The 15,727-nt window shown below is 53.0% G+C and overlaps 6 protein-coding genes across 6 annotated transcripts; 2 read left to right on the top strand and 4 right to left on the bottom strand.

Annotated features, from left to right (window-relative positions):
* Nucleotides 1-940: 940 nt before the first annotated feature.
* Nucleotides 941-3,260, top strand: J4E78_001674 (uncharacterized protein; the record flags this gene model as incomplete). The annotated part of the gene is made up of 3 exons (XM_049362329.1): nucleotides 941-949; nucleotides 1,040-3,157; nucleotides 3,183-3,260. 3 exons carry the CDS (start codon nucleotides 941-943, stop codon nucleotides 3,258-3,260), a joined length of 2,205 nt encoding a protein of 734 aa, XP_049227612.1.
* A 574-nt stretch (nucleotides 3,261-3,834) lies between these two features.
* J4E78_001673 (uncharacterized protein) lies at nucleotides 3,835-5,437 on the bottom strand (the record flags this gene model as incomplete). Its single annotated transcript, XM_049362328.1, has 3 exons — nucleotides 3,835-4,422; nucleotides 4,471-4,887; nucleotides 4,958-5,437. The coding sequence occupies 3 exons, from the start codon at nucleotides 5,435-5,437 to the stop codon at nucleotides 3,835-3,837; spliced, it is 1,485 nt and encodes a 494-aa protein (XP_049227611.1).
* Nucleotides 5,438-6,638: 1,201 nt separating this feature from the next.
* Nucleotides 6,639-9,458, bottom strand: J4E78_001672 (uncharacterized protein; the record flags this gene model as incomplete). Its single annotated transcript, XM_049362327.1, has 4 exons — nucleotides 6,639-7,408; nucleotides 7,583-8,115; nucleotides 8,532-9,366; nucleotides 9,455-9,458. The coding sequence occupies 4 exons, from the start codon at nucleotides 9,456-9,458 to the stop codon at nucleotides 6,639-6,641; spliced, it is 2,142 nt and encodes a 713-aa protein (XP_049227610.1).
* Nucleotides 9,459-10,575: 1,117 nt separating this feature from the next.
* Nucleotides 10,576-11,361, bottom strand: J4E78_001671 (uncharacterized protein; the record flags this gene model as incomplete). Its single annotated transcript, XM_049362326.1, has 2 exons — nucleotides 10,576-11,296; nucleotides 11,354-11,361. The coding sequence occupies 2 exons, from the start codon at nucleotides 11,359-11,361 to the stop codon at nucleotides 10,576-10,578; spliced, it is 729 nt and encodes a 242-aa protein (XP_049227609.1).
* A 432-nt stretch (nucleotides 11,362-11,793) lies between these two features.
* On the top strand, nucleotides 11,794-12,703 carry J4E78_001670 (uncharacterized protein; the record flags this gene model as incomplete). Its single annotated transcript, XM_049362325.1, has 2 exons — nucleotides 11,794-11,799; nucleotides 12,140-12,703. The coding sequence occupies 2 exons, from the start codon at nucleotides 11,794-11,796 to the stop codon at nucleotides 12,701-12,703; spliced, it is 570 nt and encodes a 189-aa protein (XP_049227608.1).
* A 1,042-nt stretch (nucleotides 12,704-13,745) lies between these two features.
* Nucleotides 13,746-14,865, bottom strand: J4E78_001669 (uncharacterized protein; the record flags this gene model as incomplete). Its single annotated transcript, XM_049362324.1, has 2 exons — nucleotides 13,746-14,821; nucleotides 14,862-14,865. The coding sequence occupies 2 exons, from the start codon at nucleotides 14,863-14,865 to the stop codon at nucleotides 13,746-13,748; spliced, it is 1,080 nt and encodes a 359-aa protein (XP_049227607.1).
* Between the last annotated feature and the right edge of the window lie 862 nt (nucleotides 14,866-15,727).

The raw sequence follows: 15,727 nt of genomic DNA, 5'->3' as shown, positions 1-15,727 counted from the left end.
CTGACGTTTCACCAAGAGGCTGCGAGCTGACGTTAGTTGACTTGAGATTAGCAAGAGATTCTATGACGCGGTCGCGTTACGTGAGGCACTACGACGCGCGCTGCCAGATGCTGTGATGACGCGCGCTGCGTACGTCGGTGATGATAGCATCACTACGTACTCACGACGATGAGCTTGCAATATAGATGGCCGCACTTGTCGTACAGTCGCTGGCTGCCGAGATGATGGCGTTGAAGTGTTAATGGCGGTCGGATGGTGTGGTGTGTACCTGAGAGATGGTGGCCAATCGGCGGTCCGACGCCAAGCAATTGCGGCGCGTCATCGCGGTGTTCAACACCACGGCTTCTCCACCACAACGACATCTGCAGCCTCATGAGTATCGACGTTGAGCCGTCATTAGTGCTGTAATACGCAGGCGCTTCTGCGTCACCACAATGACTGCAATCTGGTTCCTTCCTTCGCCTGGGCCTACGCGATATGACAATTTTTTGCTAGCTGCTAAGAGTCGGCATAAAAGCCGCGACACGATAGGCGCTTGCTTCGAGTTATTAACTAAGTGCATGATAGGCGCACGCGCTGGGTAGCTTGTGAGTCGCGAAGGCGTCCGGACTCGGGACCTTGTGCATCCGAAGCTACAGAAGGCGTCCGGACCCGGCCTCTGTGCATCCGACTTTCGACGTAAGCGCTAATGGATTCTCTGCACAATAATATCAGGGCTACAAGGCTGGAAACTTCTATGTAACACCAAATCATTGGTGGATATACGTACCTGTGCGCAAGCATCTTCCAAGATGCAGACTATTGCACCGAGGAGGGCCGTGTACGTTTTTGGTACGCTTGACGCTACAAGAACTTTGCTGACCCCGTGTTAGAAAGTTAAGCCCCTACCTTCAATTTTCATGCCCTTGGTTCAACTTCCAGTGCATAGCAGACGAAAAAAATGGCCGAAGTAGCGACACTTTTCAACGATGATTGGGAGTTCCAACGCTCTGGACAAAGTGGCTGGAGCAAAGTACACCTTCCTCACGATGCTATGCAGGTAGAAGGGCGGCGGGAGGACGCTCTCGCTGGAACTCATGGCGGTTTCTATCTTGGCGGAATGTACAAGTATCGCAAAACATGGCAAGCGCCTACTTCTCTGGAGTCCAAAGTGGTCGCTTTGAGCTTTGATGGTGTTTACCGGCACAGTCGCGTGCTGGTGAACAGCACAGAAGTCGGCGGTTGTCTGGCGGGCTGGACCAAGTTTGAGATTCGCGTAGACTCTTACCTGAAGCTCGGCGAGACGAATATCATCGAGGTACATGCCGACAACAGTGAACAACCTAACGCGCGCTGGTACACTGGAGCCGGGATTCATCGCAGCGTTCATCTCATGGTTCGAAACCACAATCTGCTTTGCAAGGACGGGATCAGGCTGGCAACGCTCTCCGCCAGTGGAGTTGCTCTTCTCACATTCGAGGTTTTACTCAACAACGAAAAGAAGGATGACGTTGAAGTATCTCTCGAGCTTTCGAGAGGAGGAAGGAACGCGATCCAGTGGAGAACAAAAACGACAACGTCTGAGCTGAGACAAAACTTCGAGATACTGAACCCAGATCTATGGTCGGCTGAGACTCCGAATCTCTACGACTGCACTGTCGTCATCAACGGCGATCTCTATAAGTTCAAGTACGGTCTGCGCACTCTGCAGTTGAAACCTGGTCATGGATTCCTGGTCAATGGCCAGGCTGTGAAGTTGCGTGGTGGTTGCATACACGCAGACAACGGTATCCTCGGCGCAGCGTCGTTCAAAGCTGCTGAACTGCGGCGCGTGTCGATCATGAAGAAGAATGGCTTCAACGCTATTCGTATGTCGCACCATCCATGCTCGGAAGTTCTTCTACAAGCATGTGATGAGGTAGGCATGTACGTCATGGATGAGTTTGCCGACTACTGGTACCAGGCAAAGTCTAAATATGACGATTCCAACACCTTCAACGAACGCTGGGAGTACGAAGTCGCTTCTCTTGTGGAACGAGCTCGTAACCACCCTTCAGTTGTTATGTACTCATTGGGTAACGAGATCACTGAGCCAAAAACCGCCTACGGACACACGATCGCGAAGAAGCTCCTGGACCTCACGCACAAGCTGGATCCATCCCGACCTAACACTATAGCGGTCAACCTTACGCTGGCCCTGATGATGTTTTCGAAAATCCCGCCGGGGGATCCAAATACTCCTCCTGCAGATAATAAAGGCGGTCTGGGGGATTTGGTGTCTAGCAACTTCTTCAACATCATCGCCAGCATGTTCCTCTCATTCATGCGGTACATCCCAAAGTTCAATCACACAAATGTCGTGACCAGCAGACTCTATTCGTACATGGACGTTGCGGGCTACAATTATGGAGACATCCGGTACCAATCAGATGCCAAATTACACCCTTCAAGGATGATGCTCGGTACCGAAACCTGTCCACCTGATCTTCCTAGGAACTGGTCCAACGTTGAAAAGATTCCGAACCTAATAGGAGACTTCATGTGGACTGGATGGGACTACCTTGGCGAGGTAGGCATTGGTGTGCACGACTATGAGGCAAGCTGGTTTACCCCTATAAAATTGTACAAGCCATGGCCACATCTAGTAGGGGGTTGCGGCGCTCTAGACATCACTGGCGTGGCCAATGCTTCGGCTTTCGTAGCCCAAGCGTGCTGGAAACTCCTGTCTCAACCCGTAATTGCGGTACGTCCATTGGACGTCTCTGACTTGTATTACAAGGCGACGCCCTGGCGAGATTCCGATGCGATCGAGGGCTGGGGCTGGAAGGGTTGTGAGGGTCAGAAGGCTTACATTGAGGTCATCACTCAGGAAGAGGAAACAGAACTTTTCCTGAATGGCCGCTCGCTTGGGCGCGCAAGTAGCAACCAAGCCAACAGATACACCGCTAGATTTTCGACAGCTTACGAGCCTGGCGAACTTCTTGCTGTTGCATACTCTGGCGGACAGGAGCGTTCGCGCTCCACGGTCCGCTCCGCTGACGTTGCTTCAGTCAAGATTGTCAACGAGAAGTCCGGTGAACTTGTCGCAGACAGACAAGACCTAGCGTACCTTGAACTTCAACTCGCTGATCAGGAGGGAAACATCGAGATGAACGACGAAGATACCCTTACCGTCGAGGTACATGGAGATGCCACTCTGGCAGCGCTTGGGTCTGCGTACTATAAGAATCTGGATTCCTTCAACGGCAATGTTCATAGAACATGGCGAGGGCGAGCCTTAGCTGTGATACGTTCCGGCAGTAGGTCTGGAGACGTTGTCGTTACTGTAAGCAGCGTAAGGCATGGATCTTCGTCGATTACAATAAAGCAGAGAGCTCAAGAGTAGTGTATCGTGTCGGTGCACAAGGTTCCCTAGTGTAAATCGGATGTTCAACCATCCAAAGGATACCAGAACAAGGACGTCTTCTAACAAGAGCCCTTTCCATCGTTCATGTTCGTATATATGTCAACTAGCTGTTAGCGACGTTCCAACGATGTAAGTGGTTTCGAGGGTGAAGATGCTGCTTGTCGTCGTTTGTGAGTGATTCCACGACACCAATACACATTCGCGTTGCGAGGAAGACACATTGGCAGAGCATAGAGAATTTACACGGTGCAAACATAAGGAAAGGGTAGAGGTGCCTCAAATTGGATCTTCATAATCATTGCATGACTAGATGAATGCTTCAGCTATCACTGGCTGATCGCCCTCGAAATAGAGCTGAATAGAGCCTTCAATACTGCCGTTGCTCCAAAGTCAACCCTTGCTCCCCGTCCGCCACTCACTGACCATTCATCTCAGCCCGTCTCCTCATCTCATTCCTCTTCCTCAGCAGGTTCGTCGCCCCCAGCAGCAAGGTCCTTGAGCGCTTGCTTGCACATCTGTATGTATTTCTCGATGTTCTTGGTCGTGACATCGTACTTTGCGATCATCTCCTTGGCGAAGAACCGGCTGGCCTGCAAGGCGAAGAACTTGGCTCCGTCGGTATCAGGCGAGTTTCCGGCGTTCTTCCAGAGGTCATTTAGGTTGTCGGGGCATGCGGCTGTGCCGTGGTAGTCGACAATACCTGTGAGAGAGTCGGCATGCGCGTCCACGATGCGTTGCATCATCCTGACGTGGTCGCTGAGCCAGTGCTCTAGGTTGGTGTTCACCTTGGTGCACTTTGGAGGCGGTCCCTGGACTTCCTCATTCATATAAAGGCGCATCAGCGCAATCTCTTTGGCGATCGCAGAGTCGGTGGCTGTAGCAATCGTCTTGTCATCTAGCAGACAGAGGTACGCCCCCAAGCCTGTGCGGATGTCGCCGTAAGTGACGCGGGTCTCGGTGTCGCGGAGGTATGCTGCGTATTTGGAGACGTTCTCGGGTGTCAATGTGCCGGTCTTCACTAGGCCAGGAAACATGTCCTGTGAATGTTAGCAATGTTTACACCGTGCATTACGGTTGAAACATACCGTGAGCCAGCGGTGAGCCTCTTTCGCGTCGCCGTCTTCGAACTCGTGGTGCAGATCTATGAGACGGTAGATGGCGATAAGTTGAGGAATCTCTGCATCCTTGAAGTCTTCTTCTGACCTCAGAACGGCTCGCTCCATCGCGTCCAGCAGCCAAGGGGCGCCCGTCACGGCGTACTCATTGGCCATCGATTGCAGGTCGACGCCCACGCTGATCTCGAGCGGGAACTCAACACGCGCATGTGACCTTGCAGGGCGGAAGCCTTCGTTCTTGAGAGGCGTGTTGAAGTGTTCTGCGAGGTGTTCCTTGATCACCTGAGTCCATTTGTTTCGACGGTCAACCCATGTGGATAACTTGTCGACTCGATACCGACGGAAGAAGAAGCAGTCCTGAGCCTCGATGGGGTGTGCTTCGCATAGCTGATGAGAGTAAGCGATTGAACCGTTTAGACCGTCTATTACAGCGTGTATTGAAGCGGAATAAACTTACGTTGGTCAACGGGTCGCGATTGATTAGCTCGTAGAATAGCAGACGATCTGCTTGTATAGAGTTGTACCGGACGACCACCCGTGTCATACCATCCTTCAGTGGCCAGATTGGAAGGCTGTCGAGGCGCATGACTGAATCTACTGATGAAGCCTTTTTGATCGGGATGTTCTTGAGTACGGCGAGAGCTGCCTGTGTCTCGGTGTCGTTACCAACAGGCTTCGCAGCTTGTTGGCGCAACACATCTGCCCTGGCTGGTCGAACCCCGACCCAAAGACCTAGATCCTTCTGGTCGTTGTCCGCCATCGTCTTCTCTTCTGATGAGGCTTCTGCTGTTGTGCCAACCCGTCGATCCTTGATTGCTGCGCCCGAGCTCCAATTCTGCACGCGAAGTAGTGTATGACCCTGGAGAGCTGGTGCCTCGACGCCAATGAGGGCGAAGCTGAATGCATAGCGGTGTGGGGGTTCGATGACGGGCTCCATATTGTGCTGAGTGCTCTGCGACGTTAGTATTGGAAGAGGATGGAGAGCAGTCGAGTGTTGAGGTGAGTGCTTATATGCACCCTAGCGTCACCACTAGTGTCTGCCACAACAAGGTCGAAGTCACCTTGGCCTTCACCTTCACCTGGCTGTTTTGGTTAACGTAATTAGACTACCAAAAGGATTAGGTGTGGTTGCAAGCAAGGGTATATGTATATGTAACAAGTGTGGGTGAAGGGGCGCCTTCGGTCTTGCTAAGTGAGTTCCAGGGCTGTTCCAAATAGACGGTGCATTGGAAGGGTTGGCGTAGAAGCGCAAGTATGCTGTATGACGCCTGGGCATGCTATGATCATTAGCATCAACTCATACAATTAGGCCATTGCAGTTTGATGTTACCGTAACAATCGCTTGTGTTATCTTATTAGCCAATTGGTAGCATGGAGGGTGTGAATATATTAGTGACTTGTTTATTGCCTCGCCAGCTAGGGCAACGGTCCTGGCGTTGAACTCATACCAATGAAAACCACTCCAGCTTCGCACCCCTCTTCTCCAGCTTCTCCGGTTCAAGCCGCGGGTCATAGTTGAGGAGCTCACCCGTTTCCTTGTTCCGAAAGAAGTCATAGTTTATCGGATCATCGCCATCCAACAACTTGGTTCAGCACGTCACGCAGGTACGTGGCCAGGGCTTATACCGCGCCCGATAATGAGTCAATGATTGTAGTGTTCCCGCTTGGACGCGACAGGTTCGCACGGCCTGGGCATGACGCGAGCGCGGCCTCATCGGACTTATGGGCCATGGTTGTACTGGCAGGAGCGTGTCGTTCGGTCGAGGCGCGTGTCATCGAGCGCAACAGTGAGAGGCATACTACAGTCATTCCGGTGGGGAGATCGAGAATGGGCGTGAGCGGGCACGGCGTGTAGTCGCAAGTCAGAAGGATGTTGCGAGTGTTGATGTGCAGAGGTCGGCCCTGCCGTTGGCGTTGCGGCGCTAACGCCAAGCATTGGAAAGCGCGAGCCCCTATGACGTCGGGCAGCCACGTCTCTGGTCTTCCAGAACCTCGGGAACCACATGAAGACAACACGCGTACCATCAACACCATCTCCTGCGACACTTTGTTCCTACGTTCACGATCATGTATACGACTATCAATTATCCCGACACCATGACCTTCGTGCCAGTACCTTCGACCCGCTGCGACTCCATCTAGAACGGATCTGGATTGCTCCACTGACGACTGGACACGAGATCAATCGTCGCAGGACAATTCGGCACACCGAAAGGAACATAGCCACCCACCGTCCCATACTCGCCATGGCACCCCTCAAAGACATCCTTAGCGTGAGCCCATACATCCGACAGCGAAGCCTCGCACTTTGACCAGTCGCCCTTGTAGTGGACTTGAACCGCACACGTCGTAACCGCATTCGGCCACCACCTTTCGCCGGGCCTCTTATGAACCAGCTGAACCTTGTTCCGATCGAGACCCTCCAGCGTCGCAAAAGCAGCTACACAATCATCGTACTGGGCAGACTCGCTCGTGGTCTGGCAAACGACGTCGTCTATATTGGGATGGGAGAAGGCGAGCCTGCCAAAGTCAGGCTCAACAGGCGATTCTTGTTGGTACCACTCTGGGTAGATCGACGTCTTGTACTGCTTATCCGAAATCGCTTCACTGGCGCCGCCATCGAGGTCGACATCTTCCAACTCAAACGCCATATTGTAACGGCTTGGGGCGCCCGGTTCGCCGTTCTCAATCGCCTGGTTCTCTGCCTTCGTTTTTTCAGGACTCCATATGCGTGGGTACGCGGGGTAGACCCCAAACTTCTTTTGCATGTACCGCGCGATGGCAAAATAGACATAGTTATCGTTGGTTTCGGCCGCAGCCTGAACGTCCCTCGCCGCCAGTAGTTTTGCGCGGCCAGACTTGTACGTGAAGATTGCCTTGCCGCCTATCATTTGCTTGGTGTCGTGACCTAATCGTGTCAGTCGTACGTGGGAAGTTATAACGATATGCTGTAACACTCACATCCCCCCTGACAGATTTCCGTCTTGGAGTCGTTGACATGTAGTAACTCGTGGAGAGCGGTGCAGGCTATATTCAGTCATCAGCAAACGAGAATTGGTCGCAAGTTGAGCATGTAGTTCACCTCTGCTTCGCATATTCCTGGTGTTTAGCCTTAATTGGCCAGTCGGGTCGGCGATGATTCTCTTCTCCAATTCCGCGTGGTCCTTGAGAGTGGAGAAGAATGCCGGGCAAAAGTTGATACCGTCGTATGTCCACGAACCTTTTTTCGTGGGCATGTAGTAAGCAGAAGTCGAATCGTCACACTGTTTCGGCTCCGGATCGTCGCAGTGCATTTCGATATAGCGTTCAAACCACCAGTCGGCCCAACCCCGCCCCCATGACGCTTGAGTGGCGCGGTAAAATGTATCATAGATTCGCTGTCGGTATCCAAGGTTTTCGCTCGGTGGACCCCAATATTCAATTGCCGCTCGAGTATCGAAGTTGATGATCTTGTGCCCGCCGCCGGTATTCGGAAGGAGTTCGTCGCTATCGTCAAAGGCCGCATTAGCGAGCATTACGCCATCCAACCACGCTTGACGGATGATACGCTCTTGTTCTGCACTACATTGCGAGTTCTTGAATATGGGGGTAGTCTCGATACCAACGTTCTGTGCACTGCAAACTTTGAAGAGAGACGTCAGGAGGCTGAAGAAGAGGGCCAGCAGTACCTTGGAGGAATGCATCGTCGCGACCTTGTCTAGGGGTTGGTTGTGACCGGTGCTGTTGAGTCGTTTAATATGCAGATGGAATACGTGGAGTGTATATCAGAGATCCAGGCCGTGCGCTCTTTCTCTTTTGCCTTGACCCAACCCTTCACTTTGCGATCTCACTGCGCTACCCTAAAAGCGGGGCAATGGAGTGATGTGATTATCTATGCCGAACCCAGCCTGCCTAATCCAGTACTGCGGACTACAGCGTAAGTCATGAGGGTGAAGAGGTAAGGAGAGTGTTAATGTAGCAGGCACAACATCCTATAGACTTACAATTAAAGGACCTCCAGCTCTATGTAGCCGTGATAGCTACCTATTCACTACAGTTCGCCATGACCAGCACTTGTTGTCGTTGCCCGGTCTTGTATCAGGGACGCAACATTCCTTCCCATGTTACAACTCATCTCAAGTGATGACGTTACTTCGTCGCCACCACCAAGCCAGAAGACACCCTCAGCTACCTGAATGTCTCCTGATACACCCCTGCCGTCATCAAATTCCGCAAACGCTTTGCTCCATTCTTGTCGATGAATCCAGCTGAACCCGATGTCCGTCGCATTCTGTCCCTCCTCCCAATCCTTTCCAATCATTGCAGCAAGCTTGCCTTCTGAGATATACTCTAGAGACGCTATACGGTACAGGTTTTCGTATTCAAACTTACGGTTCCCGCATTCATCGCTGTCGTAATGATCAGGTCGTTCAACCCAAGGCTCCTTGCGCCGAAGTCGGTCTTCCCAGTAAAAGCCCATATCGTCCCACATAGATAGCGAGATCAGGCTGGACTCCGCAGATGTCGTTAGAAGGCGATCTGGGATGTCGAAGTCAGCGGATAAGTTGAGATATTCCGGTCTGAAGGCATGCTCCGTAGCAAAGTAGGTAACGTGCGCTGAGGTATAACTTGGTGGTGATAAGAGGTTCTTCGGCAGCGAGCCTAGCTTTTGGAGGCTGTCAAGTAGTGGACTCTCATGAACCAGACCCGCCAGCACAACTACATCAAACTCTCGGTCTTCAAGTAATGCGAGATCTGATGCATCCGAGAGTGAGAGTTTGTAGCGTCGATGTTGGCCATGTTCAATTCCAACGACCTCGCTTCGCAGTTGCAAGTCCCCTAACGAGGCGTTGATCATTGCGCCTACAAGCCGGATGCTGCCGCCGACTAAAGATGTTTCCTTTGACTCTCTGCAAGCCATCATCGCATCGATAGCATTAATCTGCGTTAGGTCAAGTGAGAAGCGCGCGCGCACACATGGTTCGACGACCTCCGACTGGAACCGCTCGCTGATACCAAGACCTGTCAAATATTTTGCAGCGGATAATGTCGAAGTACCGTCATCTAACCCCACCCTCTGTAGTTCGTTGGCAAGATTATCGAAGCGACCCCAACGTCCAAAATGCTGAAACTTCTCAGTTGTGATGTGGACTGCTCGTCGGAAGAGCCCAGGCGAGCTGCCGTAATCGTAACGCATGTGGATACGTCTCCAAATCGATGGAGACGTGAAGTCGCACGAGGCCTGCAGCCCAGGGTCTAACTTCAGATCGTTCCAGTGGAGTAGACGCAAGGTATCCCATACGGACAGGTTGTTGGACCATACGACTGGTTTCACAGTCCAGAGCAGACCGTGCTTATCGAACCAGTCGCTCAGTCGCAAAGCAAGCAATGGCCTACCGGTGATAGTCTTGCCATTCCAAATGCCTGTTCTTCTTAATGGGCTGTGGAGACATCCAAGAAGCGACCAGCAAGTTTTCTTGTCTACGAGAGTCAGGTCCAGCTTCTCAACGCTTTGCGTGATACATTCATCGTCCGTAAAGAAACTGGCGGCACCGGTTTCGATAATAGTCCTGTTCTGGGTATCCGGTACTGGGAATGAAGCGACTCGTCCGCCGATGCTTTCGCTGGATTCGAAGATCGTGATCGAGAGTGGTTGGTCCGAAGGAGCATTTTCGCGTAAATGGTACGCTGTGCTAGCGCCGCTGAGTCCTGCACCGATGATGGCTATCCTCGTCTCCTTATCGGGTGCGCCTTGGAGTCTTGCTTGGCGGTCGTCGCTAGACGCGCAAGTGAATGTAGTGAGCAGCGAAAGTAGAGCGCAGAAGATCGCAAGCGCCATGGTGGATGTGCAGTGGAATATGGTAGATGCGCAAGGAGATATTGTTAGTGGACGTGGTGTGCGACGATTCACGGACCTCGTACACGGTAGGACAATGACGTAAGAACACGTGCTGCCCATGGAAGGCAGGCGCCCCCATCTTGACCTTTCATTCAGACCTAAAGATGGCAGAGTAAAGGAATCAACCGAACCTGAGATACCGTGAAGATGAGAAAGTTGCACAAGTTCTTCGAGGCTCTTGCGACCTTCCGCACCATTTATGAGGTCTTGTTGGGGTCCTCGAGACACGTCTCCGCCACTCTCTTTGTGCCTTCTTCATTTTGCAGCTTCAGACTCAATCGCTCCAACCGCTCCAGCAACGCCTTCTCAGTCTCTCTGAACCTCTGCTCCTCGGCCTCATCATCCTCATCGCCCCCAACATCTCCTGCTGTTGGCGTCTTGTCACCCTCTCCACTTCCCTCTACAGCCACAACCCCCTCCGTATTCTCCTCGTCTCCACTCGTGTCATGAGCACCCTCCTTAATCGCAACAGTCCTTCTCTTCTTCACCTCTTCCGCTCTCTTCAGACAGATATCTAACCTCTTTAGACTACTCTTCGGCCACGACTTCTTGTAATCATGGCCTCTTTGCGCCGTCTTCGCGCCCTCCGGCAAAGTCACCCAGTCCAGCTTACTCTCCACGTGAATGTGTATATCAGGCTCCATGAGCGACGGGAAGTCCAGTGTGCCAACTCTCAACTCAACGACTGCCTCACCCAGGTGGTTACTAGCCCAAAGCTGGACATGACATTGCGGACACTCGGCATACCGATCGACAAGGCCCGGTTTAACCTCTCGGCTCAGAAACGAAGGCTTCGTCGGAGACAGGATCTGGATGTTGTAGAGTTCGATGTTCAGACTCAGGTAGAACGCGCTGCCGGTCTGCTTTTGGCAGTCCATACAGTGGCAGGCATAGCAGTAGAGCGGGGCTGTAAGGAGCCTATAGCGGATGGTATTGCAGACGCAGCCGCCACTTAGCGCTGGGAACGGTTTCGACGTGGACATAGTGGTGCTCGTCGTGCGGAGTCGGTCCGGCTGGAATGGCAGTGATTGATAAGCTGGAGGCGGGGTGACACGTGGGAATTCATGGCTCTGACGTAGTAAGCGACCAAGCCGCTAATGGGCATTTCGAGATTAGCGTTGATCTTCGCGCGGAGACTTCCCGAGGTCGCGACTTCACGACACTGCTGGATGAGTCCACCGGTAACATTCGACATTGATTCGAGGACTATCACGATGAGCGACGACCTCCTTCCAAACTAGCTCGCTGGGAAGCATGATGACACGGAGATTGACGATCGAATGAGGGCTATCCGATCCCACAGGATACTCGATGACTTGACGCTTGCATGCGGCAGAGCACAGCGATATATGCCGTCAGTTCTCTACGATACTACCAAAAAGCACATGGTCTACCCACATGGCCCTGAGCGAAGCATGCACGTGGAAATTTCGCGCGACTGCTGGAAATCGCATCTTGCAAGGAACCCATACTTCATGCTGACGGCTACAACCTTACGCACGTTGATGGAACTACAGACACCAGGCCTTTGGAAGTCGACAAAGTGACCAGCGTCCTCGTGAAGGGGTTTCTGAGGTAGCCATTGCTGCATACGCGGTATATTGTTTTTCACTAAGGAGAGTATATGTAGCAATGTATTCTTTGAACAGGAACACGGGATGCACATCTACGCGCAGTGGCGTGCATGTAGGCGGTAATCGAAGTATTCTGTCATCCTCTGGTGGAGTCAGAGATGATGTTGCTGAGTTCTGTTAATAGCAGGAAGAGCTCGCGGTCGACGAGAAGGATCTGCAGTTCGCCATGGGCTTCTGTACGAGGGCGGAGCAGGAATCAGGCTTCCCTGTTCTCGCGAAATATACCGAGAAGCAAAAAGCGGTAAAGCACAAAAGACTCATCGATCTGAAGAACGCCCGCAACATGTTCGTCGAAGCGGTAGTCGCCGCCAAGATCAAAGCCATGGAGCTCGGAGAAGAAGACAGCAATGAGGCTAAATGTCTCCCAGGTTGGGCCGACATTGACGAGACAGACACACAAAGCGCAAGGTTCTCTCAGCAAATGATGATCTGGCTCATGGAGACGGGACCAGAGAAGCTGGCCCTGCTGGCGATGACAGGGTCCGGTTCAGCCCACAGCGAAGCCCATGATCAAGTGAACATGTCCGATGTAGCCAACGACGATGTAGCCGAATTCATCCAGGAAAAAGAAGAAGAGCAGGAGCGGAAGGATGAGCAGGCTGCAATTGCATCATTCATTCAGGAAAAGAAGACCGACAAGACCAAGAAGAGGACAAAGCACCAGATTACCTCGATCGCGTGGCCAAGATGAGCGACCATGACGTTTTCACGCCCCGTTACAACAAGCTCCTGGAGCTTTATGACAATATCTTGGTAAAGCACCCGGATGAGAAGACTATTTATTGTTTGGGGCCAATTCTACAAGGCACTCATCATCATCGCCGAAGCATTTCGCCGACGTTACTCCGTTGAAATCCGAGTATACTCTGGTGTCTTGAGCACAAAGGAGAGGGAGGCCCTCTTACACAAGTGGGCAGAACGTGTCGCATGCGACGGCGCCCATCGGCTTCCAAGCCAAGGCAGGTGGAACTGGGCTGACCATCAACGAAGCGTCGCAGGTTATCTTTGTGGTAGTAAGTGGATTCCGTGCAATACTGATACTAGGAACATGCTAACCTTGACTTCACGGCCCTGGTGGGGCTCGCTCGATGCGCTGCAAGCCGAGCGACGAGCCGTCCGAATCGGCCAAGAAAAGCTTGTTCGCGTCTGAGTCCTCACCTGCGGTAACAGCTTCTCGGATGCCGTCATCAACACTGGTGCACTGCGGAAGCTGAGGGTCATAGACAAGATCATGGCCGCGTTACGAACCGCAAAGGGAGCCGAGGTGGAGATCCCGCCGCACGTTCCGCAATTTGGCATGGTATCGTATATTCCCTACACGCGATTGAGAGAAATGGATGCAGCAGCGATGCGACAAGAAAAGGAGAGACAGGCGAGAGGAGCGACAGAAGAAGACAAGGCTGAAGAGGGTGAGGAGAGGCCTAGCAAGAGGTCCAGGCTCCCAGAGGGCGCGTACGCCGAAGATCATGGTGCGGTTGAAGGTCTCGTAGGGCCTGTGGACATTTCATCTTGCAACCAGCTCGCACCCCATATCAGGCGATTACAACTACGCAGTCGTCACCAGAAGACCATTCTCGAGATGTGGTGGGGAATACACAGCGAAGCCACGGAGCTTGCAGCAGTAACTACATCAATTGCTTGTGTTTGAACGTCAGCATCTCACAAACAAGCCAGAACGTGTGGTCATCCACAGTACATATACAAGATACTTTGTTACATACTATACACTCATCCTACACAGTCGCGCTCTTAAAAGCATCCCGCGGTATCGACATGGCAATCCCGCTCTTGAGTGCTGGGCTATCAAACGAGCTCTTCAACCCATCCTTCTCTTCCAAATACTCGCCCTCCCTCAGATTCAGCGTATCCATGATCCTTCCAACCTCATTCTGCTTCTCAACCTCGTACTCCTCGGCAGAAAGCATCAACGTCTCGCCGCGCGCCTTGTTGATCTCCAGAGGCTCGTGCTCGATGGCTGCGGGCCACTTGCCGGCTGCGTAGAGGGCGTCTTGTATGTCGGCCCACCGTACGCTCACACCTTCCAGTGTGTAGGGCTTGACAGGCGGTGTCTTGAGGGCCTTGGGCAGGACAGAGCGGGCGATGTAGTGGTTGCCGATTTTAGCCTGGGCCTTTGCTTCGAAAGCCTGCTCAAGGGTGGTGATCTCAGCGCGATGACCTGCGAGAATCTCGCGATCCAGCTCAAAGTCTGCCTCGGAACGTGTAGGATCGGGGTTGTCGAGCGCCTCCTGCAGTGTGCGGGCCTGGACTTTCAGTTCATACAACTTCGTCTCAGCACCGAGCTCGTTGGCGGGCGCTGATCGCTTCGTCAAATCTTCCTGCATGTTCTTGAACTGCTCCGCTTTTCGCAGAGCGTACTGCAGCTTCCCCAGGCGGGTCTCGAGGCTATCCTTGGCAGCCTTTATGCTCTTCTGATCGGCCTCGTTCTGGTGGTGCTTCATCTTCAGCTTGTGGTCCATGGACCGTATTTGGCCCTGCAGCCACTTGACGTTATCCGTGGGCTTCGTCTTGGCCAGCCCCGCATTCGCCAGGGCGTCAATCTGCTCCCACCGCTTGTCGAGGAAAGTCGATACCTTCTTCTCCTGCTCTGCCTGCTCTTCCGCCGTCTTGGCTCCATGCGCCTCTTGTATCCGCAGCACCTCGGCCAAGTCGGCGCTGGTGTTGGCGCGCTGGTCCATGATCTTCTTGACCCTCGTCTTCTTGTCCATGCGCTTGAACTCGGGATTCGTCTTGTCCCAGGCGGTCTCGTGCAGTCGGCGGAACTCGCGTAGCTTGCGGAAAGCATTCTGACCTTGGCTGGGGGTGGGGAAGGTGAGGACGCAGTGGGGTACCCATTCGTCTGGACGCAGGGCGGGTGGCTTCGAGTGCTTGCCAATGAAGGGAAGTTGTTCGAGGTGGTGGTTCTACAAATTAGCATTGAAAGTAGTAAATTGCGGATTCTCCATACATCCAATAGTTCCTGCAGCGAGTAGATGATCTGATTCGACTTGGTGTTGCGGAAAATGTAGATGATCTCGCCGTGCTTGGCAGTGCCCTCCGGGTCCACGACGTCACGAAGAGTGTAGGGCTTGACCGGTGAGATTACGTGCTGGGCAGTCGCTTGTCGTCTCGCCTTTTCGTTTACGACGGTCTGGATGCGGAGATGCTGCGGATTCGACTGCCTCTCAACATATGCAGCGATCTGCTTTTGCATATGCGCAACATGCTGAGGGGTGACGCGGCTGGCGGCGGTGGGACTGGCAAGGGAGATGGGCTGTAGTGGCGGTTTGTACCGCAGCCGGGCAAGAGTTCGAGGCATGGCTTGGGGGTGGTGATGCCAATGACCGCCGCGATAGTGGTGGATGAAAGTTGCGAGTCTCAAAAAGCACGGGCCAGGCCGCGGAGGTCCGCTTGATCCAATACGACAGCTGGGAACTCCAAACACGCGTTCACCAGCAAGCTTCCAAGCTTTACTATGCGCTGCGTCATTGCGATTGCTGGGGCGATTAATCTAATTTATAGCAATGCCTCAATGATACGTTTCTTCGAAACATCCCGTCCCCGCCCCTGCCTACCCACCAGATCAGCGACGTAATGGCCGGCGAGTCCCAGGCAGCCGAGCCCAAGTCTCCACCACGTGAGCGCCCGTGGCTGCTTGCATATGTATGCGCGTCGAGAATACCAGGGTTGTAGTCGCTGATAGTCTGCCAGAATCGCA

Source organism: Alternaria triticimaculans, assembly GCF_023758025.1.
Source record: "Alternaria triticimaculans strain BMP 0046 chromosome Unknown scaffold_1, whole genome shotgun sequence".
NCBI lineage: Eukaryota > Fungi > Ascomycota > Dothideomycetes > Pleosporales > Pleosporaceae > Alternaria > Alternaria triticimaculans.
This window is presented reverse-complemented; position numbering and strand designations above follow the sequence as displayed.